The 26,968-nt window shown below is 40.8% G+C and overlaps 1 protein-coding gene across 1 annotated transcript in view; it reads left to right on the top strand.

Moving 5' to 3' along the window:
• Positions 1-26,145, top strand: part of MARCHF11 (membrane associated ring-CH-type finger 11) — a gene marked incomplete at its 3' end in the record, with an annotated part of 118,584 nt that extends 92,439 nt beyond the window's left edge. Inside the window, exons 3-4 of the mRNA XM_082650609.1 lie at positions 4,907-5,099; positions 25,823-26,145. Of these exons, the coding sequence (XP_082506735.1) occupies positions 4,907-5,099; positions 25,823-26,145 (516 nt within the window). The remainder of the gene's footprint in view (positions 1-4,906; positions 5,100-25,822) is intronic.
• Positions 26,146-26,968: the final 823 nt, after the last annotated feature.

Here is a 26,968-nt window from a genome sequence, read left to right as displayed (position 1 = left end):
GGAGGATTTCTGCTTAGAAAAGGAGGGGCAGGAGGGGGACAGCTTTTTAGAAGAGCTGGCATCATAGCCAGTTATGGATGGATGAGAGATTTCATCAAGTGAGATACATGCTCAAAGGCAGAGAGGGACCAAAGTACCCGGCATTTGGGAGAATACGAAGAATCAGATGAAGCTAAATTGAGGAGTGTGCCTCTGTCTCTCCTCCCTCCCTTCCTTTTTTCCTCCCTTCCTTTTTTCCTTTCTTCCTTCTTTCCTTCCTTCCTTCTTTCTTTCTTTCCCTTCATCCTTCCAACTTTCTTCTTCTCTTCTTTCCTCTCCTCCTTGTAATATTCCTACATCTCTTTTCTTCATCCTTCCTGCAGCAGTCACGTGCCAGGCACTGGGAATATGTGCTGAACCAAATATTTAGCCTCCTGGATGGAGCTTGGAGTCCAGCCCAGCAGGGGCAGCTTTTCTTTCATTAGGAATGTAGACTGGGGAGCTACATGGAGGATCAGCGAATGACTCACAGCTGGACATCCAGCTAGAACGCTATCTCGGTAGACCGGAGAAGACAGACTTGAAGCTTTTATCAGGAAATTGCCATGGCACTGAAATGATGGGGGGTGTGCAATTAATTGTTATCAGAGCTCAGTGGAATCATTACACAGAATAGTATAAGGGTGAAGAGCATGAGCCTAGAAGTCAGACTTATCTGTGTTTATATCTCGACTCCAGTCCTTACTAGGTGTTTAACCTTGGGCAAATTGTTTAACTTATCTCTGCTTGTTTCCCTATCTGTAAAATGGGATTATAATAGTACCTCCCTCCTAAGGTTGTTGTGGGAATTGAATGAATTGAATTAGTACGTAGGACTTAGAAAAGTGCCTGGCACATATTAGCCCTAGATAAATACAGGCTGTGAATATTCAATGACTTCTTCTAGTACAGAAAATTAGAATGAACTTCCCAAAGAGGAACCAATTGGGCCCATTTTTGCTAGAAACAATAGGTTCAATAGTTGTGTAGAAGTGAACAGCTTTTCAGGGCTATAAAAGACTCACACACACTCACATATTATGGAAAGAAAGAAAATAATAGCAATTATTGGCTCTAAGCCAATCTGGTTATTGTTATATTACTTTCCAAATATGGGAAGAAATTTAAGTGAAAAAAATATATATACATACTTATATATCAGGTTTTAGAGGAGAGAAGTGTGCTCAGCAGTTGACAAATTTTGTTCAAGATTCAGAAGTGCTTTACAAACTGAAATTCAGGCCTTGCGTAGCATTGGGGTAGAGAGAGAAGACCCAAGACACTCCTCTTCTGTTTATATTGTCCAAGCAAATGGTGCATTAACACAGCTCCTTTAGGCTGAGCCTAGTAGATGATGTGTGTCTTCCAGGGCAAGGACGCTAGGTGGCTGTTTCCTAGTGGTAGGAAGCAGCATTATTTTTCCTAGGGGAAGAATGTGAGCTATCCCACTTTTCACACATAATGGTAAAAATAAGAGAGCAGTGTATAGTGAGAAAAGAAATTATCAAGATGTTATCAGTGTTCAAAGGGAAATCGCTAAGTTCATAATTGGTTTAATAAACTTTGTTTCCATAACAGTTTGTCCTCATTAGCTATTCAGTGAAATGGTATTAATTTTAGGCTTCATCAGTATGTGAAGAGTATCTATGCACTTTCAGACACATTTGCACACCTGCATTATTAGCGAAGTGACATAAAACCAAACTTTTAAGGGGCTCATTATAGATTTTAAACAGTTTATCCTTCTTTAAAAGTAAACTTCAAAAATCCCAAATTACTTCTTATATCCACAACAAAAATAATTTCTGTGATAATAGTAAATAATTGAGCCTCCCAGTGTATTGTAATCGAGTTGTTCTTTTTTTCCTAGCTTTCTGACATAATTTTAAACACGTTAATTTCAAACGACCAGGCATTTGAATTTTAAACCATTTTAAATTTGGTAACACCACACAAGTGTGAGGCATTGATGTTTCTTTCTTTTTTTATTGAAGTATAGTTGATTTACAATGTTGAGTTAGTTTCAGGTATACAGCAAAGTGATTCAGTTCTATAATATATATTATATATTATATGTATTCTTTTTCAGACTCTTTTCCCTTATAGGTTATTACAAAATATTGAGTAGAGTTCCCTGTGCTATACAGTAGGTCCTTGTTGCGTATCTATTTTATTTTTATTTTTAATTTTTTATTTGCGGTACGCGGGCCTCTCACTGATGTGGCCTCTCCCGTTGCGGAGCACAGACTCCGGACGCTCAGGCGTAGCGACCATGGCTCACGGGCCTAAAGGCTCTGCGGCATGTGGGATCTTCCCGGACCGGGGCACAGACCCGTGTCCCCTGCATCGGCAGGCGGACTCGCAACCACTGCGCCACCAGGGAAGCCCGCGTATCTATTTTATATATAGTAGTGTGTGTATATTTTAATCCCAACATCCTAATTTATCCCTCCCCCCACCTTTCCTCTTTGCTAACCATGTTTGTTTTCTGTCTGTGGGTCTATTTCTGCTTTGTATATAAGTTCATTTGTATCAATTTTTTTTTTAGATTCCACATATAAGCCATATCACATGTTTCTTATTCCTAGTAAGTCTGTCCCTTTGCTCATTGACATTCCTTGTCAAGGAACAGCTGAGCCTCATGTGTGGGAAGCCTGCCACCTGAGCGTGGCCTCCGGGTCCTGGCAATCATGCTGACTCTGAGACCAAAGCCACCAGTTTCCTTGTCCCAGGTCACACCACAGCACCATAAAACTATACCCACCAGTTCACCCAAATCCGAGTGCCTACTAGGGTCCACCGTGTTGTTACTGAATTGGCATGCAGGCAGCCTGGATCAACTAATTAATTAATAAGCCTAACTGAAGCTAAATATAATTAATTATACAATATTGAGCTGTCCAAATTTAACTCCACTAAAATCACATAATGAATCTGGAACGTAAAGGATTCCTGGCAAAAGGAAAATAGATTTCAGTATGTAAAACGCATTCTTGGTGAATCTTCTTCACTCATTTTTGATTACCCGACTTCTTTGTTTCAGGCATATGTATTTTGAAACATGTAGCACATCATGGGAAAATCAAACACACACACACGCACACAAGTTGGACACCTTTGCCTCATGGATTTAAAACGATGATTTGTTTTCATCTATTTGATGTGATTAATAAATTGACAAAGGCTAACGTAGTGCATACAGACACGATAGCATCCATCTAGGACGGATATTAGTTGGAAGTAGTTTTCTATATCATTTACCATGTTGTATTTAATGCAGATTTTAATGAGCATCAGAACTAAACAAGACCACAGACATTGACACTTCACACTTGTGACACCAAATTTAAAATGGTTTAAAATTCAAATGCCTAGTCATTTGAAATTAATGTGTTTAAAATTATGTCAGGATGCTAGTAAAAAAAAAAAACTTCAAATACGTGCTTGAAATACAACATTGATTCATTTGTAATGATAAAATAATATTGACTAGTTCAGTTATTATTCATGCAAAAGCAAGAACCACTTTTCAGTCAATGAATCTTAGTATTAAAATCGTGAGAAATACCTTTCTTATAGAATCTACAACCTTTGTCATTTGGTTCTGTTTTTTTTTAAGAGAAACATGAAGTAAATGACCTGAGAGAATGAAATATTTCAAATGCATTTTGATATTTAATCTTTAACAAGTATAGAATTTAGAACCTTGCCTCTAAGAATATGCAAGACTCAAAGCATATTTAAAATCATTATATGTTAATTCTTTATGATGAGAGACAGAGGCAGTGAGGGAGAGAGGGAATTTATGAGTAGTGATAGACCCCTATCTGGGGATGCACATATTCAGACTCCAGGTAAGTAAAGAGGTTAAGGAGATATCTGATTCACCCAATGGATGCTGACTGTTCAAGTTTGTTGTTTTCAAGGTTATTTAAACTGTTTAGGGATTCTGCTGACAAGCCCCATGTTGCAGCAGCCATAACTCTCACACACAGGGAGATTGTGCAGGTTGTTTTGAGTTTCATTGTTTACTGGCAGACTATAACAGAAATTCTAGTTTTGTTCCTGTCTCAGCGATGCGAAAGTGAGAACATGACTAATAAATTCTCTCAAGTTGATAACACCCTTGAAAGGTGTTTCATCATTTATACTATAAACCCTCTCAAACGTTGATGCTTCAGACACCAAATTACTTTCTCCATTGACTGGTGTGTGCTTACACAGTTTGTGAGTTTCAAAGATACTCCTTCAAGTACAAATTCTAAATCTTGACAAGAATGGCTTCATGGATTACTCATTAGATAATGAATGGCCAGTAATATCTGAGCATATGAAATGTACCAGTAACAGATAACATACAATTTTCTAGTTCCCTTATAATTATTTCAGTGTGTTAAATGACTTTTTCACGGATGTTCTTATATAGCTTATTTGTTTGCTTTTTACATTTTTTTCATAAAAAAGGGATAATTCCCTTTTTTTTGCAGTAGGCAAATGTGTTAAGAGCAAAATAAATTTCCGAATAGAAGAGTCCTCACCATATTTCTTCAGAGTGTATTTAATTTCATGCACATGTGAAAGATGATAATGTGATTCCTAGGTACTAAACATTCCTCACCATTCACACTCAGTGTGGTTATCTGGAATAAAACTAGATTCAACTTGTAGAATGGTGAATTACTGAAAATAATGAAGTAGAGGCCATTCATTAATCTTTATCTGCTTGTCTATTTTTTATAGCCTGGATGAAATGGAAAAATTCATTTGGGGGCCAATCAGATTGAAAAGGGTCTAACATGAAGAGAAACATGGGGCTGAAAATGTTTTTTTTTTTCTTTTTCCATTATACACAGCACCTTTTCCTTACCTGCCTCTGTTTTTCTTTTAGTGGCAAAGCATTTCTATAACACTGGTTGAGAAAGTTCAGATGATTGCTGTAATCCTAGGATCCCTGTTCTTAATAGCGAGTGTGACCTGGCTCCTCTGGTCAGCCTTCAGTCCCTATGCAGTGTGGCAGAGGAAGGACATCCTTTTTCAAATCTGCTATGGAATGTATGGTTTTATGGATCTAGTGTGCATAGGTAAGATCATGACCTTCAACGTTAACAAACTGTCAGTAATCCATTTCTTGCAGCTCTTACGTTTTCATCAGTTGGATCTAACGCAGAATGTTGTGGTTCACGTGATCTCGGTTATCCAGCTCATTGACTATCTGGGGCGTCACAATCTCGCCACTTTTCTCAAAAAGCATAGCATCTCTATTCTCAAGTAGTCTGAAAAAATGAACAGGATAATGCCCGTTTAAAGTGATCTGTTTTGCAACACAAGGAAGGTGGAGTTGAAGGAAGGCGATGGAAGGAAGGCGATGGAAGGATAGTCCTTTATTTCTGAGGGATGGGAGCACATAAATCCCCCTCACAAAGCTGGGAAAGCACTGACTAGTGCCAATGGCGATATTGTACATCTGGGGAGAGCACTGATAACCTGGAGGTCTTACGTGGTGGTGTGGTGACTCCGAGGGAATAAAGGGCCCCTTGGAAGGGTAGGGACTTGGGGACAGTTTTCCTTGCTGTCCTGTGCCTCTTTGTTTCACTTATTAAATTCAGTGGCTTAGAAGAGAAATAAAGGATAGAATAGTTTACCTTAAATAGACTGTACAAAAAAGGTTCCGTACGTGTCTCACTTAACCAATCTCTTGTTTCCCTTATACCATGAGAAAATGGAGGTCGATTCAATTCATGCAGCGTCTACCCAGTGTGTGTGAGGTGCCACAGGCATTGTGATGGTGACCAGTTGGCGATAGGAGATGGGGATGGAGAGAGGCAGCACCGTATCCAGGAGATTCCCTGCTCTGATGTGGTTTACAGCTTAAAGGATGTAAAAAGAGCCGAGGGAGGCAGCCGTGGTTTGCAAAGAATGGTCCAAGGACCACCCATGGCAGCAGCATCTGCAGTGCTGTTTTTGAGAAATGCACATTCTCAGGACCCACCCTAGATCTGCCGAATCAGAAACTTCCGGGTGCCCCCCACCCCAGCAGTCTGTGTTCACAAGCTCGCCAAGGTGCGATGAAGCTTGAGAGCCACTGTTTTCAGGGAAAGGCTTCCCGACCTGGGATCAGGTGCCTTGGTTTGTAACGCTGGCCTCTGCTTGGATAGATCAACTTCGTCTCTCCATAGTCCTCTCTCTCACCTATAAAAATGGGAATAAGCATCCCTAGCACACAGGCGTACAGGAAATAACTATTATAAAATAATTATGCTGTTAACTGGAAGTTGTAGATTAAGAGTATTTAAATAAGTCACGAACACTGAAATGCTTTAAACCACCTAAATTAACGCCTCTACTCACTAGACCCTTAATTTAACTCGCAGTTTTAATAGCCTCATTTTTTTCTAAAAGAGCTCTATACATTTAAAAGATATGATCAGCTTGGATTTCACCTCCTTTTCTTCTTTCCTCTCGTTACTAATATAAGAATAATAAGAAAGAAATGTATAAAATTTCAGGCCAGAAACGGAAAAAGAAGGGAGGGAAATGTCATGAATAATGTGTAAACTGAACAGATGTTGCCTGAATAACTGAGCTAATCATGTATATGAACAATTTGCATTAAATGTGACAATGCATATGTAAGCATTTGGAAATTCTAAATCTCTGTACAAATATAGTCTCTGGGGTATGGCTCTAAATTAAGAAGGATTACAAAATTGTTCTACAAATCCCTCAGCAAATTCAGAAACAGTGTTTATTCTATATTTCAACATAAAAGTTATAAAATGTGGTATTCCACTGATATTAAAAGGGGAGATGAAAAGCAAAAGAGCCATTAGGCTCCCAATCCAACCTGAAGGGAAAAAAATTCCAGTTGACTTTATTACAGCACTGAAAAGGGCCATGTATTTCTTGGTTAGGAAATCATTTTCTTGAATTCCGCAGCCTGAATTTAATGCTGAGTTATTATATCTTAAATTTTCATTGTTAATGCCAGTCTTTTAATCAAGATTATTAGGATTCTGGTTTTAAGAGCACATACGTATAAACTAACGATCTTTTTGACAATGTATGATGTCTTTGGGCCTCCCTTTTGAAATTTGGGTGTTTGCCCTTTTTATAAAGTCAAGTTTCTTAGGGACAAAAACCAATTGACATTTTCCTGAATAAGCTTTGGAGAGTGGATTTTTATCTAAGTTTTAAATATTGACAATACTTTTCATTGTCTTTTTGTTCATCACATCAAAATCCCATCATACAATAGTTTATGTGTATTTTGAAAAATATTAAAGAATTCAGATTGAACAACAGTGCTCATTTCATTTGGCAGTCTCATTCGTTAGCCTGTTTGGACCCAGAGAAAATCTTATTTTTTTTTTCCCAAGAAATCGAGAAACCATTATAGTCAGAAAGCAAATACGTGTAGGCTACCAACAGCCGACTGGATCATAGCAGGTAATAGCTCCTGCTACCATTTCAAATGAATTAAAATGTCTTCTAATTAGATGTGGACGGTAACAAAGTAGATTACATTGATTATACCTCAGATACGTACCCCTGACTGCAAGACCAGAGTCAGAGTTAGGGTGAAAAGCAGGCTTTTCAACTCTGAGTCCTATTTGTTCAGCTCAGTTCAATAAACTTTGTATGTGTCAAACACAGTACTAAGTGCTGGGGATGCAAAGGAGAGTCGGTCACTTTCCTGTCCCCCTAAGGGCTCCCAGCCACAAGAGCAGGACAGACGTGGAAATAACTAGAATTCAGCTGGATGTGCAGAGTGATGGACGTATGCACAGGAGATGGTCGTTGGACAAAGCAGGGGGAGATTGATGCTGGCTGTTTTATGCAGGGAGGGAACATTTTCAGGCAGATTTCATGGGGGAAGTGATAGCCAAGCAGGCTGATGGATGAAGAGGTGCTTGGCAATTGGGGAGATGGCCCCGCTGTCACCACTGGAGGATGTAAGATTGGCTCCCCATACAGAGGGCTTTAAAGTAGTTGCAAACATTCCCGTATTCCTGCTCATCCAAGCTTTTCAAACTTGTTTGTACCTAAACGAGGAGCAGATTGACAGCTTCGTAAATGTTCTTCTTAAAAAACAATTCTGCGAATCCATAGAGGACCATTGCAGAACCAAAAATATGTTATAATCCAGCCAGTGCATGTAATGTTTAGGAAGAGATTTTTATTGGAGTGTTAAATAGAAAAGTAAAGATTTGTAGAAAATTTATTTACTTGGGGAAATTTACTTATTTCCAGGCAAAGTAAATTTGTTTGTTGCTTTCATTTATATTTATGTAAAATATTTTCTGCTTTCCCAAGATCCAGTTTCTTCTTACTATTAAAGTTTGAATTATCCCAAGGGTCTAGGTACCATTATTGTTCAAATACCTAGATCAGGGCTGTCCAACAGAATTTTCTGCAATGATGAACATGTTGTATATCTGTGTTGTCCAATACCATGGACACTAGCTACATTAAGCTGTTGAGCACTTGATGTAGTTAGTGAGAATGAGAAACTGAATCTTAAATTTAATTTTATTTAAATTAATTTAAATTTAACTCAGTCACATGTGGCTAGTGGCTACCACATTGGACAGATTTCTAGATGATGGAATGGTAAATGTGTGAGGGTTTGATGAACAAGTTTCACCTTGTCTATATAAACAGGCTGTATTTCCTAAATGATAAAGTAACTCTGTTCCATGAGAGATGAATAAAGTGAAAATGAGTTCAAGAGGGTTAGGAGAAGGGTGTTAAAGGTGAGAGGGTGGGGGTCAAGAGATAAACAGGGAGCTGTAAGAGGGAGATGTCTTAAGGAAATGGAAGTACAAAGAGATATAACTTTGTATTATGTTTGTGGAGCTCTTATAAATACTTACATAGATGGCATTCAGACTATGATTGTGCACCAGGAAAACTAATATAAAGGATTTAAATCACCAAGATGTTGTAGCCCAGGGTCAGCAACTTAGGGAGAAGTAATAATCACAGCAGGCCTGCGTTGGCTCCCTAAGAAGATTTGCACAGTGGACAAAGAAAGATTAGCAAACTTAGAAATGAAAAGCAAATGCCTGGCGGAAGGCTCCGGGCACAGGACCTGGGTCTCAGCTCCACACTTTGCACATAAAACACTTCCATCGGCCGTGAAACTCAAGGGAAGCTTGGGCCACGAGAGGAATACGTTTATGAATGACTCACAGAAATGAGGGGCTAAGTAAGACTCGGCCATAAGGACGGGGGGTCATTTGATTACGTTGCCTCTGGAAGGTGAGGGCAGTTTACCAAGTCTCGTCAGTGTCTGGTGGAACCTCATGAGGTGAGTTCAGTCTCTTTGTAGGAGCAACAAACTAAAACGAAAACCCTACTATGTTAGTGGGATTCCCGAAACAGAGGTAGCAGTGCTTATACCTAATCACATTAACACTCCAAGTTAGTGCCAAAACCGCGTCGGGAAAATATTTGTATCTTCCCTGGGATGGTAAGGGAAGGAACTGGTTATGGCTATAAAATTTAAAAACTTGAATTACTTTTGTTTTTTTTTTAAAGATTTTCTTAATCGTCCACACAGTATAAATATATGCCTATTCAAATTAAAAAACATTTTGTGTTTACAACTGTGAAATATGTAACGTTTTTAAAAAGACGATTTCCCTCACACTGCCCTTTTGTTATGTCACTTCCTTTGCAGAAATGTCCCCTCTCAACATTTTGATGTGTATCCTCCAGATCTTTTTCACAGTTTGCTTTTTGACATTTGTAGCTTGGACTATATTTAACCCCATTCTAGTGGTTTTCTTAAAAATCCATTCTCTGACAATTTAGGTTTGCGGGGCAATTTTATGTAAGAAAGTAAGAGTGAGCCTTGCTGCTATGCAGCTCATCCTGCCTGGCATCTCTGGGGGACACCAGGGATGCCACGTGAAGCTTTCTAAAGCAGGACGGCATAAACAACCATCTTATACTTTATCTCATTATTTCAAAAGCGCCCTGAGAGGTACTTTTGGTGGCTGCTTGTTTCCTGTGTGTGTGTGTGTGCACCTCTTCTGTTCTGCATGCTTGCACTTGAATTTGAGAAATAGAATAATCAGAAGATCCAGCAATAACAGAATCGGTACTTTAGCCACAGAGCCGTGCGACAGAGGGAAGCAGTTTTTCTTAAAGCAATTTCAGGGAGCATTTACTACACGAAAAGAAGAGATTGAAAATTGAAATCCCCTCAGTGTCAACAGTATAATAGGTAGGACAAACTGACCCCAGAGCTCCTAAACGTGCTGGCGAAGCCAGGGGTTTTGAGAGGCAGTGATCTGGATCACCCCTGCTGGATTTTATCTTCTAAAAGAATCAGTGCAGTGTTTATAGCGCAGATCCGGTATTTCAGTATGGTATTCAAAAATAACCTGAGGTATACTAGGACGAGGATCTGATCAAAGTTTCTTCTTCTTTCTGTATCAGTTATAGTCAGTATTGAAGAATGCTTCTTCTGCAGAAATCTCATACTCTTCAACATGAAGTTTTCTTTTCCTAAGTTTCAAATCTAAATAATTTTTTTAAAATTCAGATAAATTCTTATATATATCATGGCCCTTTTGAAAATCTGTTTTTCACAGTTGGTAATATACCAAGCTAAAGCTACTTAGGCACATGTAAGAAAACTATCTAGAGTTACCAGTTGGTAACTTTTATTCACATTTCATTATAGAACTTTAGAACAATAGATAAATACAACCTATTCCTATGGTTTTGGATTAGTGATATAAGACCTATATTTACTTTTTAAAAGACACAGTAGGGCTTCCCTGGTGGCGCAGTGGTTGAGAGTCCGCCTGACCATGCAGGGGACACGGGTTCGTGCCCCGGTCCGGGAAGATCCCACATGCCGCGGAGCGGCTGGGCCTGTGAGCCATGGCCGCTGAGCCTGCGCGTCCGGAGCCTGTGCTCCGCAACGGGAGAGGCCACGACAGTGAGAGGCCCGCGTACCAGAAAAAAAAAGACACGGTAATTCTCTCTTGCTTTTGGTATTGCTTTACTTTGCTATTTTTTTCTCCATATAGAGCAGCTAACAGTAACACATGATTTAACATTTTATTAATGTGAAATGTAAAGTGTACATTTTCTATTTTTTTGATGTTATATGAGGAAAGGTGAAGAAGTTTGACAAAGAATTTCAGGATAATCAGAGTCTTGGTTACCACAAATGAGTCCTTGCCATGGAGGATGACCAGTTGTCTATTGAATGCCAGGGTTACTTCCGCCTAAATTGGTGCATTTAGGTCATCTTCCTTCCTGTGGCTCATTTTCAACACGTATAACCCAATTAGCATAAGCAAAGCATAAGAAAGTGAATCAACTAAGGGAAGAAAATTCTAATGCGTTCCAAACAAAATATAAATGACATTGAAACCATCCCCTGTTTAAAATTGTCCATGCTCGCTGGCATTTCCTAGCATGATTCAGAAGGTGACAATATTTCTTAAAGTGTTTTAGGTGAAAAACATATTTACTGAAAGAAAGTAACATTGGAATTGAAACATGCCGTAACTTAGAGCAGAGAAAAATGGGTTTGCTGGGGAGCGCCCTCCAGAGGGCTTCTGCTTCTTACCTTGTCACACAGGGTCATTACCATACAGATGTGTGATTGAAAGAACAGCAGTTGGCGAGATTTATAAAAAGTTCAGCTCCCGGGTCGTGATAGAGAGAGAGCATTTTTTTTTAAGCTGCAGTATATTTATGGGCAAATATAAAAGTTATCAAATAGTTCCAGGAGAAAAATGTAAAATTACCGAGAGAACACTCAAGCTCACCACACTCTCTAGGGCCTGTGGGGCGCTCTCTTTCACAGAACGGGTTGTGGATGTTGGACAGACGTCGCAGCCCTCCCAGGGGACAGCCTAGACCATGGAGTCAGTCCAGTGTGACCTGACATGGGGCGTCTCCGCATCGAAGGGACTTTCTCTCTGGGAAGTGGGGACACCTCTTCTCAGGGCCGCCAAATGGTACAGCGCCAACTCATTTAAAATTGTCAGGGAGTTTGATCGTAAGATTTCAAATCTACGTAAAGTAGATTTTTTTGGTGGGCGGAGCCCACCTTTCATCACACTCCACCCCCTCCCACCCCAGTCACCACCACTACCACCAAGTTTGGGATCTGAGCCACTGGGATCACTCAGGAAAACGGAGCTTGGACGTCAGTGGGTCCACATTCGGCCACGGAGGGGAGGCGGGGGGCTGGAGGGAGACGCAGAAGACTGCGCGAGTGCCTGGTTGGCACTTTAGGTTGCAGCGGATGAGGGGAGGTGGTGTTGCCCTTGTCTCACTCTGAGTTTCATAGGAAGCACGGATGTGGGTGAGTCTGCGTGAATCATATGAGGCGTGAGAAAAAAGCAGCTCAGCTTGAACGGTGTCTGGCAAAATAACTAAGGAAGTCGATTAGCCCGGTGTTTCCTTTTTGAATCGTCCTATCACAGTTTTCCCTCCAGACGGGAGAGGACTGTCAGCCACCTCTGCTCCATTTCCTTCTTCAATTTCCCGATCTCTCATTTGATCGGGGACCAACGTCCCTCCAGCGTCTCATTGGCCACTCGGGAGACCCTTGCCCAGCAGCTGGACAGAGGCCTTCTACTCTGGCCCAGAGCCCCTCTGGGTTTCCCTTCAAGCTTCCTCCCAGGCCGGGACTGGGCTGCGAGGTGGGCCGCGCTGGTTGGTCTGTCATCCTTGCAGCTGTGCCTGTTACCAGATTCGGATGCTCTCCTGGCTTGTTTGGAATCGTTCCTTAGAGCAGAATTCCTTTACAAGCACAGATCATTAGTTCCTGATCTCAGAATGTATTCGTGGGCTTGATGCCCCAGGAAGTGCCCCAGCTTCACTTAGAATCTAGCCAGGCCCCTTGGACGGAGAGGCAGAATGGGCCCTTGTAATTCAGCATCGTTAGAGAAAGAACAGAGCTTTACCCTTTATATGCTTTGAGAAGCAGGCCGTTATTATCTCTTTACTCTGGAAGTACAAATTATAGGCTATTCTGGGCCTTGATCACACTGATGTTTACCAACTTTTCCAAAGATTATTATCATAGTTTGTTATTACTGGTATCGCTGCCTTTAAAACCCCCGGAGAGAAAGCAGAAAGGAACTTGCTTTTCCTACTTGTCCTCAAGGCTGTGCCTGAAATGGTCTCTCAAAGTGAGTTAACTCTTCAGGCCTCCTCCTGGGGGAGAAAACCCAACCCCAAACCTTCCCCTCTTGTGACCTTGTACAGTTCAAGTTCTTTTGGAGAAACATGGACATGATAAGCCGAGCAGCAGACCAAGTATATTGTTATCGTTGACTTTTCTTTCCTCCATAGGAAATAGTGTGAATCTTTCAGCCTGTCTCAGTTGGGGCGGTTTAGCCAAATAAGTATTAGTCATCTATTAGGCCAACATTCACCGGGTATTTATTGTGTCCCAATAATAAAGTACAGGATAGAAATACAAGTAGTTCACAGTCTGCTGCCTGTTTTTGTATAATCCGTGATCTAAGAATGATTTTGAAATGGTCAAACAAACACTGAAAGAAGAATATTATTTCACTGCCTATGAAAATTATATCATATATAAATTTCAGTGGCCATAAAAAAAGTTTTCTTGGAACCCAGTCATATCCATTCACTGATATGTTGTCAGTGAGTGCTTGCAGCCTCATCAAAGAGGGACCATGATGTGTGCATGACCTACAATATTTACTATCTGGGCCTTTGCAGAAAAGCTTTTGGAATATAGCATCCTCCCTGCTCTCCAGCTGCTGATAAGAGACAGTCAGGGAAATAAGCAATTAAAATACAACGTGGAGGACTTGCCTGGTGGCGCAGTGGTTGAGAGTCCGCCTGCCGATGCAGGGGACACGGGTTCGGGCCCCAGTCCGGAGGATCCCACATGCCGCGGAGCGGCTGCGCCCGTGAGCCATGGCCGCTGAGCCTGCGCGTCCGGAGCCTGTGCTCCGCAACGAGAGAGGCCACAACAGTGAGAGGCCCGTGTAATGCAAAAAAAATAAAAAATAAAATAAAATACAACGTGGAAAGTGCCAGGAGAGAAATATATGTGAGTGCAGGTGGGGGAAGGTTAATCATACTTAGGGTTGGAAAGTTGAGCTGGGGACTTGTGTCTGGTGGTTGAAACCAGCGTCTGCGAGGGCAAGTGATTTGTGTGATATGAGCAGCAGTTTGCGGAGCACAGTGAGACACAGAGCAGGCAGGGAGGGGAGAGCGGCCACAGGAGGAGGGAGTGGGGCCAGGCGAGGGGAGGAAGAGACCGGGGCAGAGGAGCAAGTGGCCAACAGTGCCAGATGCCTTACCAAGAGCAGGTGAAATCCAGACAAAAACGTATCACTGGATCTGGCAATACGGGGGTTCGGTGGATAGAGACGAGATTGCTGAGAACGGCTGGGATAGGCAGAGGGGCTCAAAATGTAAGTTCATAAGTCTTGGCTGAAAAGGGGCACAGTTAAATGAGGGTAGAATCTGGGGGGGTGGGTGTAGAATTGAGGAAAGTTCCTGTTTATTTGTTTTAATGGTGGAGCGAGGTTTGAGCAAAATGCTGAGAAGACAGACCCAGAAGAAATCAGAAGGCAGATTGAAGATCCAGGTGGGAGGGGACAGCTTGATGCCCCTGAGGTGCGGAGATAGAGCCCAGCGCACAGGGGAGGGGTCCGTGTCTTGCACAGGAAGGGCGCCCTCACCCCTGAGATGGGCAGGGGGGGAGGAGAGGGCGGGCGCAGCCAGAGATGCTGCATACGCTGCTCTGGGAGGGTAAATGGATGGTCCTCCTTGCCAAAGATCTCCCCTTTTTCAGGCAGGCAGATAGTATGGTCATCTGTGGAGACAGGGAAGGCACAGCCTGGGGACAGGAGTTTGTGGAGAGAATTAAAAATGACAGTCAGCAGCGCAGGGCTTTGGGGAGGGGAGCTGAGCCAGGAGACATGAAGAACCACTGGGCGTGATTGCGTGCCCTCCTGAGGCTGGGCCGGGGGTGGCCCCAACATCCAGGGCTATGAGGCTGTGTATTCTTACCCACTAGCGCTGAGAGTGAGTGCAGAGCGGTGAAATGGTGAGACTGGGCTAAGATGAGGTTTTATATACAGAGCTGCTGGGAGACCAGCAGCGAGATGAACCTTGCCCTTCACCTTGAGTGGTGGAGGACGATTACAGGATGGGGTTGCTTTCTCAGTGCCTGGGGAAGCAACCAGAGCCAAAAAGAAGCTGGCAGAGTGGAGAAGGATTGCCCAATAGAGGGGCTCGAGGTCTTCAGGAAGTAGAACGGGTGCCCTCATTGAAAGGAAGAAAGCGGGTGAGTGAGAAGCAGTGGAGGTGGTGGTTGTCGGCAGTGCTGGTACAGTGTCAGGGCTTTTGCACTTGGACCGGTTTCTGGAAGGGAAAGGCCCGGGGTGGAGTGAAGGAGGGACCGCGGAGGGCAAGGGTTATGCAGGTCAGGTCATGGTCAAGTCTTCCACATGGACCTGAGGAGTGTGGGTCTGTGAGGCTGAGGAGATCCAGGAGCCAGGGGACAAATCATCTGAGATTGTAGGGGTCAGCTGAGGCATCAGGAGGGGCCACCCCTTGTGGCTTCGCTCTGTGTGTGAGCATTCGCGCGTGCGCACGTGTGTGTGATTTGTGCGACTTCACTCTTGCTTTGTCTTTACTGTTTTCCACGAGAGTGGTTGTGTGATTTCTAAACACGTGAGGGTTGGAACAATTGCAACTACTTTAGAGAGATCTGAGTACATCCTAGGCTACTCTAAAATGAGGTTCTTAAAGAGGCCAATTCAACTTGGACATGGGACGTTTTCCTTGCAAGAGAAAGCAGAGTAGACCGTGGTAATGGGAATGACAAGATGACACAGCTCCCTTAACCTGAGAAGCTGGAGATTCTTCTTCAGAACTGGCACCGACCTCTTTGGGAGCCTCTTGGCTTCACACTCTTTTGCAACAAAGAACTTTCTCACGACGGAGAGTGTGAACGTGATTTTTCTAAATGATGCTCCTACGTAGCACACGGAGGATGTGGGACTGCGGCACGCTGCCAGGCTTTCTCTGGGGTCATGAGGAAGCACACAGAGGAGCAGAGAAGTGGAGCCTGTATATGTTTTCAGCTGCTTCCAAATACGTTGAAAGGAGGTTTTAAAATCAAATCTCCAGTGATGACTAAGAGTGTGTTTACCCTGGCCCAGGCAACATTCTAAGCACTTTACCTGCATTTTCACACTCAGTCCTCACAGCAACCCAATGAGGTGTAGGTACCGTTCTCCTCACCTCAGAGATGAGAAAACTAAGGTGCCGTTAACCAGTTTCCGGAGGTCACACAGATTGGAAGAGGGACCCAAGATTGGACTCCGGACACTGCAACTCCAGAGCCTGTGTAAAAATGTTTATGTGATTAATTCTATCTCCTTATACGGTGAGCTCAAATGGCTAACTTACAAAATGTTGTCTATTCAATAAAGTGAAACTACTTCGTCAGTTGCTGTCTCGAACACCTAAGGCACGGAATCAGGAATAAATACTTTCTTCAACTACTGATTTTAGATCAGAAATAAAGAAAAAATTTTCCTTAGAAACCCAAAGTAATGTAGCTGTTTTGCGAAGCCTTTATTTATTGTAAATTCATAGAACCACAACATACAGAAACATTAGTAAAGAGAATGGAAAATATACCATACCAAAAGCCATGTCTCTCTCTTTGCATTGTTCTGAGTGAAACAGTTTCTTGATAAGAATAATTTATGTAAAGAATCACATCTCAACCTTGAATTTTCTTGCTAGATCACAGAATAGAATATTAAGGAAACTTAAGGTCTGAGCATTTTTATATTCAGGATAAAAATTTTTATTGCTTTTTCAATTAAAAATCTTACTGATGTTATGTGGATGAATTCAGAGAGTTAGAAACTGCACTTATGCTGAGATGGCCGCTTCTGTTTGGAATTTTTACCCACAGTCTGTGTGATTAAGAGAAATGAAAAGCAAAGCCAACAAATGTGAAATAGCCTATGTCAGGTCCAGAGAGAAACAGGTTTTTGGGTTTTTTTTTTTTTTTTTTTTTGCGGTACACGGGCCTCTCACTGTTGTGGCCTCTCCCGTTGCGGAGCACAGGCTCCGGACGCGCAGGCTTAGCGGTCGTGGCTCACAGAACCAGCCGCTCCGCGGCATGTGGGATCTTCCCGGACCGGGGCACGAACCCGCGTCCCCTGCATCGGCAGGCGGACTCTCAACCACTGCGCCACCAGGGAAGCCCACAGGTTTTAATTAGATCAATTGAAACTTTTAAAATGCTGTTCTCACCCCTGAAATGGAACAATCAATACATGTATTGTTTACCCCAAAGATTAATAAAATCATAATCTGCAAGTTTGGAGTAGACAGTTTATCCATTGGAGATGGAAGGGAACATTAGTTGTACATATCTTGACTTGCCGCTAGGAAAAGTCCACTAATAGACTCCTTCTAAGAACTGGCTTTGGTCCAGAGTGTAGGAAACAAATGGAAATCTACCAAAGTAGATTCCCAATCCTTGAGGCATTAATTAACCCAGAAGATAGACATTGATCAGCTTTTTAACCAAACACTGTAATATTGAGGTTTGCAGAGTTATTTATTTTATAAACTGAGAGGATCACTCCCATCTACCATCCAGATGCTGCAATGCACACTTTAGAATAAAGGCCAGAGGAGAACTGACCATCTTAGTCTGAAAAGAGATTTTGATTCTGTCTACTTCATAGTCAGTATAATATCCCTTGGGCCAAATAGACACTAGCGAGGACCAGCTTCAGCCAGGGGTGGCACCTGAGATATGAGTTCTTGCAGAGGGAATGCATTGGATCAGGCATCAGGGGTCTGGCTCTGATTCTGGGCTTGGACACTTAACTGTGGCCCGTTGGTCAAGCCATGTCACTTCTCTGGGCCTCAGAGACTTCATCCCCCCCATGTGAACAGGTTGGGTTAAATCATACCCAATATTTCCTAATTTTGAAATTCAGTGACTACATTTGACAACTTCTCATCTCTGTGATATGATGTTACTCTTTGCTACCAGGTGTTCCATCTGTCCATGAATTGGAGTTGCATTCAGCTGAAATTAAACTGATTCTAAATCATGCTCCCAGTTACAGGGGAACTCTAGGATACCTTTATTACCTATAAAAGTATTGGACTCATTCCTTTATTTCTTTTATTGAAATAATCATATCCATAGATCTTTTTTTCCTCAAGCACTTTTGGATGGAAACTTAGATAATATAACAATTCTTCTCTCCAGTGAATTCTTTTAATCTTTTTTTAAAAAAATTAACATATCATGTATTTTATAATGTATAACAAGTTTGCAGCTTTTGAGGAATATTCTGTGAATATGCCTATGGTAGATTTGTGCTCCAGGGCTATTAATTGAAAGTTCAGCGGAATCTCCTCTCTACTAAGGAAGAAAAAAATTCATTAAAATAATTGATTGATGGATTGGCTTCTTAGAAGAGCAAGTGGTCAGATAAATGGACAGCATTTTTTTAATTCTCCTGTTTTGCCTGGAAATAGAAGAGAGGAATCCATGTCTGCCTCTTAGGCTTTTGGCCTGGGCACCGTCATTTTGTGACTATTGGATTCATGACAGTAATTGAAGTAGGAATAGGGTTCCTGTCCTCAGGGAGCACATGACTGGTTGGGGTCACGGAGAGATGATTCTGTGTTTCATGGTTTCATCTCAGATTTGCTAAGAAGAGAGAATTAGCAGAATTTCATGCAAGAGGATAGACTAGTCTAGGTGATTCTTGGGTTTCAGCTTAACTGACTTGGGGGATGATCATTAACTGAAATAGAGATGGTAGGTTAAGAACCAGATCCAACCTATGTCAAGACCTTCTAGAAAAGGGGGTGCTTCCCTCACTGCCAACTAGTGAGAGGTTACACTCCATGTTAAAATTTGCCTTTGCATCTTGTTCTGTGCCCAGGCAGTGTTGGTCCTCAGCATTGAAGGAACAGCACAAATGTGTTCTTTGCAACCAGGCTGATGACGGCAGATTTCATTGAGTGGAGAGGGAGACATAGAGGGTGGCAGTGTTGTAAAACAAACACCATGAATTTCCTTTTGTGTGCTCTCAGAGAAACGGTCATTTAGGCTCTGTTGTCATAATCATTGTCATAATCATTTCTTCATGTGTGCTGTTCTTTACTTTGGGAGTGAGGTGGATTAGATCATCCATATTTGGAAACTAGCCAGCCTCTAGTGTCAAGGGTTTTCATGTTGTGGAAAGTTTCTGAATAATTCGTTGTCCTTATCACATTTCTTAGCAAAGCAGATCTTACTACCAATGCTAATGATGAATCTGTGTTTGAACCCCTGAGCTTTAAACTTTGATGACCAACCTGCCATTCTCAACTTGGTTCTTATTATATATATATATATATATATATATATATATATATATATATATATATATATATATAAAATATTCAACAATAGAAGAATCAACTCATCTTTTAGAGATATAAGTACATTTTATGCAGGATATTTCTTTTCATTATTTGTTCTGATGGGCAATATTGGAAATATGTTTCACAAAAATCCCCATATATAATCAGGATACTGTAGTTTCCAGAGGCCTAGATTTTAGGATATCAGCTGATGATAGCTTGCTTTTGTGAGCTTAGTGATTTCTGTAATGGAATATGTATTGTCTTTCAATCTTTATATCTCTCTTTAAGTTTTATATTTTTGCTTTTTTTTTTCTTTCCTGGCTTTTGTTTTACTTTAAGCTTCATATATAGTTGAGTCCCAACAAAAATCGTTCAGTGTATATAGAAATGACTTGTGGTTATTTCTTCAAGATTCACATTAACAAGATTCAACAATGGAAGAGTAACATTTAAAGTGATCACCTCTGCACTTACATCTAAGTTTCCATAATGGTTGGGCATTTAAATGTAGAGTATCTTAGGAAGATGTGCCAGGAGGATTCATGCGTTTGATTACATTCTAGCAACGATGATTCCCAACAAAGGGTATCTTGGGCCACAGTCTCATTTAGTTAACCCTCTTTTGTGCAACCACACTCTGGTCTTCCCCAAGTTCCAGTGAGAATTAAGGACTAAAAAATGGAGCCACTTTATGAGGTTGACTCTAATCTTCTCTAATCTGTTCTTCTTTTATTTTTTTTTAAATTTTATTTATTTATTTATTTATTTTTGGCTGTGTTGGGTCTTCGTTTCTCTGCGTGGGCTTTTTCTAGTTGCGGCAAGCAGGGGCCACTCTTCATCACGGTGCGCGGGCCTCTCACTGTCGCGGCCTCTCTTGTTGTGGAGCCCAAGCTCCAGACGCGCAGGCTCAGCGGCCATGGCTCATGGGCCCAGCCGCTCCGCGGCATGTGGGATCTTCCCGGACCGGGGCACGAACCCGTGTCCCCTGCATTAGCAGGCGGATTCTCAACCACTGCACCACCAGGGAAGCCCTGTTCTTCTTAACTGTAACCATAGGGGCCCCAAAGTCACCATTCCGCTCTGGTGCACGCTGACTTTCCAGAATGAAACTCACTGAGAGAGGTAGGGGGAGAGAGGGAGAATGAGAATGAGAATCTTGGCCAGGGAGAATGGTTAAATTTAACTGAGAAATCTTAGACATTTTCACACAATCAAGAGAGCCTTTTCTGGCCAAATATCCGCTGCGAGCTGCGAGTTCTTTAGCTTTCCCAAGGGTCTCTGTGACTGAACAGCACACAGGCGTTTAGGCTGTGTTATCAGGATCTTACATTTCTTGGGAAAGCTCAGGATGAGTGCAGCTTACCAGATGGAGTGTTCACCACTTACAGTGTTGCCTTCATATGAGGTTCCTCAACCCTTTTCTCTCCTAGGATGGGGACAGATGGAAGGCACTGTTTTATTGGCACTCCTAGAGATGAAACAGTGTCAGTGACACACAAGGATATTAAAAATGGCAACTAATTGTATAACTTTGCCCAAATCATAGTCTCCAGGGCTTAATTTACTCATATTTTAAATGAGGATGATGTAGTTTTTATACCAGGTCTGTCTTAGCCTGTTTGAGCTGCTCTAACGAAATACCACAGCCTGGGTGGCTTAAACAACAAACATTTATTTCTTACAGTTCCGAAGGCTGTGGGAAGTCCAAAGTCAAGGTGCTGGCACATTCAGTCTGGTGAGGGCTCTCTTCTTGGTTTGCAGACAGCCATCTTCTCGTTATATTGTCACATGGCCTTTCCTTGGTGCATGCACATGCACACACACACACACACACACAGAGAAAACTTATGTCTCTCCCAATTTTTATAAGGGCATTAATCACCCTCATGAATTACCTCCTACCTCCAAATACCATCATGTTGCAGATTGGGGCTTCAACAAATGAATTTGGGGGAGATACAAACATTCAGTCCATAGCAATATCTCTTTCAGTTGGTCATTCTATGACTAGGAGAGGCTGCCATGCACTGGATATTTAGAATGAATAGCACTGTAGCACTCAAGGTTTACATATAGACAAATTTTGGGCTTCCTTCTCAGAGCTGATATCTTCATAATGTTGGACAATTGGCTAAATCTCTCTAGGTCTCAATTTCCTTAACTATGAAACTATTCAATAATATATATTTGTAGAGTCGCAGTCAAGATTAAATGAAAATTGTGCATGTAAAAGCACTTGGCACAGAACAGATCCTTGATAAAAATTTAGTTTTTAAATTATGAAAAATGACCAAATCTATTCAAACAAAAGCTGAAACAAGCAACACAAGAAGTGAAATGGTTAGACTGGTGGTTTGGTAGTTAATATCAACATTTGTTTGTATTTGAACATAAATTTTGCAAGTCTCTGTTAATTGTAACACACCATTTGTCTATATTGAAATAAACATAGACAAATGGTGAGTGTGCGCACACATGCACATGTGTGAGTCTGTGTACCTTGAGAGTCTTCCCATTATTTCATGGGTAGTTAGCCCATTTTCTACTACCTTGTAAGAATTTCAACTAACACACCATTTCCAAATTTGGGATATATTTTACTTACATAAACACTGTGCTCTTATTTCAATGAAACCAGAAAATACTTAAACCTGCTCTGTCGTTAAAGATTATTCCCTAACAAAAATGTTCCTTTGCACATCAATAAGGGCAATGCTCATATTAATGTTACTGGCAAGAAAATGATAAGAAACAACCAACTGCACACACAGGGACACCTACACACACACGGTCCTCAAGTTTCAAAACCCCAAGTTCCCATGAATCACACCTTGTTGACACCTTTGCCATTAATAATGTAGCAAGTAACATTTAATATTTACATTTTATAGAAATTATAATTGCTTTTTCCTTCAGAGTTAGTGACTCAGATGAAGCAAATCCAAGCCTGTCTTCGTATGACCTGAAATGTCAAGGTGACAGATTCATTTTAAGGCTTAATTTGAGGTATTACACAGAGAGTGAAGGCTACTCAAGGATGTGAACTGATCAGTTATGAAACAAGAGGGGACCTATCATCAGTAAGACAGGAGGGCAGTGCGACTTTTAATAGCCAGATTCTCAACACATTGTACTAGAGTTAAATGAATCCTTACCTCTGGATTTCAATGATCACAGTAGTCAAGTCTTCTCATAACCACTAGTACAAATGGCATTTGCCACTGCCCCAGAAAAATCTTAAGGAGAAAAGTTTACATTACAAAGGAGGGTGAGATGGGGTTCCTCCTATTTCAGTAAAATTTAAGCCTCCAGAGGATGAGGAGTAATTCCAACCTTTCACGGGGAATAAAGCAAAGTCTAAACGTCACTCATAACCTGAATGCAATGAAGAAGCAGCACATGGAGCTGGAAATTCAGGAGGACTGTGTCTTCATGAGAACTTCAAGTAGTTCTCTTTCTTTAAATTTAGATCAAAATGTACTATAAAGACCTATGGGATTTATTTCTACACGTTGGGTAGATTTATGTATAATATTTAGAAAAGTGCTACGAGGAATATATTCCCAGAAAATGACTTTCAGCTTGAGTAAATGATCTGATTTCTGGCCTTTCAAAGGAAATCACTAAAAAAAAAAGAAGAGGATCCTGTGAAACAAGTGGTTTCCCCTGGTGAAGTCAGCCCCCCATCACTGCACTTAACAAGAATGAACCTGTTGCAGACTGTAATGGTCTTATGATTAGTGTGAATGAATGCTTCTCACCACATAGATTCACTATTGATTTTTTAATCAATAATAATGTCTTGTATTTAGATAGTTGCCATCTCCAAAGAAATCTGAGTGCTTTATAGTTCATGAATTCCAATTTATCTTCATACCATCCCACTGAATGTATAGATTAGGCATTCCAATTGCATTTTAAGGAGGAAAAACAGAACCAGAAAAGTTAAATCATTAGCCAGGGAGATTTCAAAAAGCTAATATTAGAATTACCAATTAAATTCTGGTAGTCTTGACTTATAATTCTGAGTGTTTCCCCAAAACATCTGGTCAGTTGGGTCAACTCTGATTATTCTTTAGGAAAAAGGAATCAAACCATTGAATTGCTATGATTAGCAGAAGTTTACATTACTTCTCATTATTTTGGTGATGTACAATAATTGGGCTTAAGACGTTTTTATCTATTAGAGCATATGCATTTTTTAGTGGCCTATGTTAGTATCTTTGGAATGCTCTTAAGTCACATGTGCCAGAAGTTTATCTCCTGGTAAGGGATAGATGTAAAATTTAAATTCTCATATTAGGTAGGTGTGATTTTTCAAAGACTGGGTATCTCCATCACCTCTGTGTCATTGTTTTAATTGACAAAAAAAAAAAAAAAGAAAGAAAGAATCTCCTCAATAAAAACTTGTTCAAAACCCGTACTCATTATACCTCTGGGAAGGTTACTATCATCCTTTCAGTCACCCAGGCTTCTAGCCTTAAAAATGTGAGCCTCTGATTTTTTTTTTCCCCTTCTTGCATTTACAATTTCTGTCAGTTTTTCCTCTGACAAGTTTATTGCTTTGTTTCTCTGTGTTCTCCTTACTGCTAACGCTCTGCTCCTCACATATAACGTGGTAACCTCCTTACTTGTCTCCCCTACTTCTGTTGTCTATTCTTCAACCCATCTTAGGTCAACTTTCCTAATAAATTTTCCATAACTTTTGAAATTATGAATTATTTGGGTACATGAAAAGTATATAGAATAACACGTTAAACATTCATATCCCCACCACCCAGCTTAAAAAAACCGCGATATTAAAGGTACAATAGAAAGCCCTCTTTGAAGCCTCTCTCCAATTTCACCCCCCCCACTATCATGAATTTAATGGTTATTATTCCCATGCACGTTTTAACATTTTAACCATATGTATCTGTATCCATAAAAATTTATAGTATTTCTTCACTCCAATCATTTATACTTCTGAAATTTTCATTTGTTATGAGGCTTTGAGATTTCCACTCTTATTTTAAGATTTATCCGTGTTAGTGCATGTGACTCTGTTCCCTTCTCTTTCATTGCTATAGTCCTTTGGATCCACCCAGTACAATTTGTCCATTCTTCTCAGGATGGACATTGAGACTGTTTGCTTTTTTTTTCTCAAACAAATATGTAATAAACATTTTTGAACATGCTTCCTTTTTCATATTTATGAGAGCTTCTCTAGGACATACTCCCGAGATTCTAAATGCTAGGAGGTGGTAAGATCTTCTCATTTTCAAATTTTGGTTAAAAGTGATTGTGTCAAAACTGACACATCCTCCTTACGTGCCATATTCCATTCTTAAGAAAAACTTCATTGGCTTCTCCTCCAACTTTCAATGGAATTGCAAATTCCTCTGAGAGAAGCTCCTCCTCACTTTTCTACCTGAAGGGACCTCCCCACCAGGAACTCCTTTTTGTATTAGGTCACAGATTCAAAAGCTTTTGGACTACACATTGAAATAAAATGTGTGAAAAATGCAGGGTATGGTGGGATCTGGAGTGGATGGTGGAGATGGAGCCATGCGACAGGGCACCATATCCAACTTACGGTTGGCTAGTTTGTAGTCCCCAAGGTTCCCGTATTATTTTGTTTACTTTCCTGAAAGTTCGTCTCAGAAATGTGGAATCATCAATTCCCTGTATAGCAGCAAAGAGCCCTCTGGAGCCCGCCTGCCTGGGTTTGAATCCCTGTTCCACTGCTGCCACCTGTCTGCTCTTGAGCAACTTCTTGTTTGTAAAATGGGGGACATGCTAGTGCTTACTTTGTAAGGGGTTGGTGAGAAATAAATGAGATAATATACATAAATCTCTCAGGTAGGTGCTTAATAAATATTTGTTGAATTGTTGAGGAGAGGAAAAATAACAAAAGGTTCGATCGTATCTCCTGTGTGTCAGACATTGTTCTAGAAGCTGAGGAGGTGGCAGTGACCTTGATATTTGTCTCTTTCACAAATCAAGTTGCCAACTGGGACCAAATCTCTAACACATTGCTTGGCTCACGGTGGGCACTCAAGAAAGAGATGCTGAATGAAAAAACGAACCTAATGGTTCTCCTAAGGCAACGTAAATGCCTAAGGATGTTCTGAGCCATAATGGAGCAAGTAATTTATACCCATGATGACTTTACTGTCTGCATGGCAGTGGATTCTTATTTTTGAATATTGACAACTCCTGTGTAATACAGGTAATAGCTTGCCATTAGACATAGTGTTTGAGCAGTCAGAATACCACGTTTTTGATGATGATGCATAACAGAGAATAGACTATATCTTTAATCTTACTTGTATACAAAATAACATTCTCAACTTTTGATGATGACCAGTCTTTTTCATTTTTCCCTCAAATTTAGGTCTCATTGTCCATGAAGGAGCTGCAGTTTACAGAGTGTTTAAACGCTGGCGAGCTGTCAACTTACACTGGGATGTATTAAATTATGACAAAGCCACAGACATCGAAGAAAGCAGCCGGGGAGAGTCTTCCACAAGCAGAACTTTATGGTTGCCATTGACGGCTCTACGAAACAGGAACTTGGTCCACCCAACACAGTTGACCTCCCCAAGGTTTCAGTGTGGCTACATGTTATTACATCTGTTCAATCGGATGAGGCCCCATGAAGATTTGTCAGAAGATAACAGCTCGGGGGAGGTTGTGATGAGAGTGACTTCAGTGTGACAAAGCTAAGAAGGTGCAGTGTGGACCACCCTGCACATTTTGGAATGTAATTGCAGTGAATGGCAAAACCATAGCACTTCTAAAAACACACATCTATGAACTTTTTAAAATTTATGCTTTTTATATGAACATTTGAATTGCAAATACATTTTTCTGAAAAAAAGAGTCCTCCTGTTCTTTGCTTTCTGATTTATCACATCTTTTATAAGTTGGTACTTGAAATCATTATACATATTATTTAACTCTACTTGGTTAAAAGAATGGTGAACATTATCCTTAAGGTCAAAACTATTTTTTTCTTGCTTGTTTTAAATATATTTTTATCAAACGTTTTGCTCCATGTGTAATTTTTCAGGCATGCTACCAATGGGGAAGAGTTTAGAATGCTGTGGGCAAATTCCAAAGTGCCCATCAAGGGCGAGTCACAGAGGTGATTCTGTGATGCACTGGTCTTCCTCATGCCTCAGGCTGGTTGGCACACTTGAGCATGACTTTTTGTGTAGGATGAATTAACCTGTCACCAGGAATGCAAGTTCTAGGAATTATGGCTTGTTTTCTAACTTCTGAAACAGTACAGAGAGCTTGTAAAAAGATAAAGATAATTGGAATAAAATAGTCTTACAGGCATACTTTGAAGATATTGTGGGTTCAGTTCCAGACCCGCAATAAAGTGAGTATCTCAATAAAGCAAACCACTAAATTTTTCGGCTTCCCAGAGCATATAAAATTACGTTTACACTATACTTCAGTCTATTAAGTGTGCAATAGCATTAATTCTTAAAAACACAATGTAGATACCTTAATTTAAAAATCTAAAATATGC

The sequence above is a fragment of the Grampus griseus genome, assembly GCF_964374135.1.
Source record: "Grampus griseus genome assembly, chromosome: 3".
Lineage (NCBI taxonomy): Eukaryota > Metazoa > Chordata > Mammalia > Artiodactyla > Delphinidae > Grampus > Grampus griseus.
This window is presented reverse-complemented; position numbering and strand designations above follow the sequence as displayed.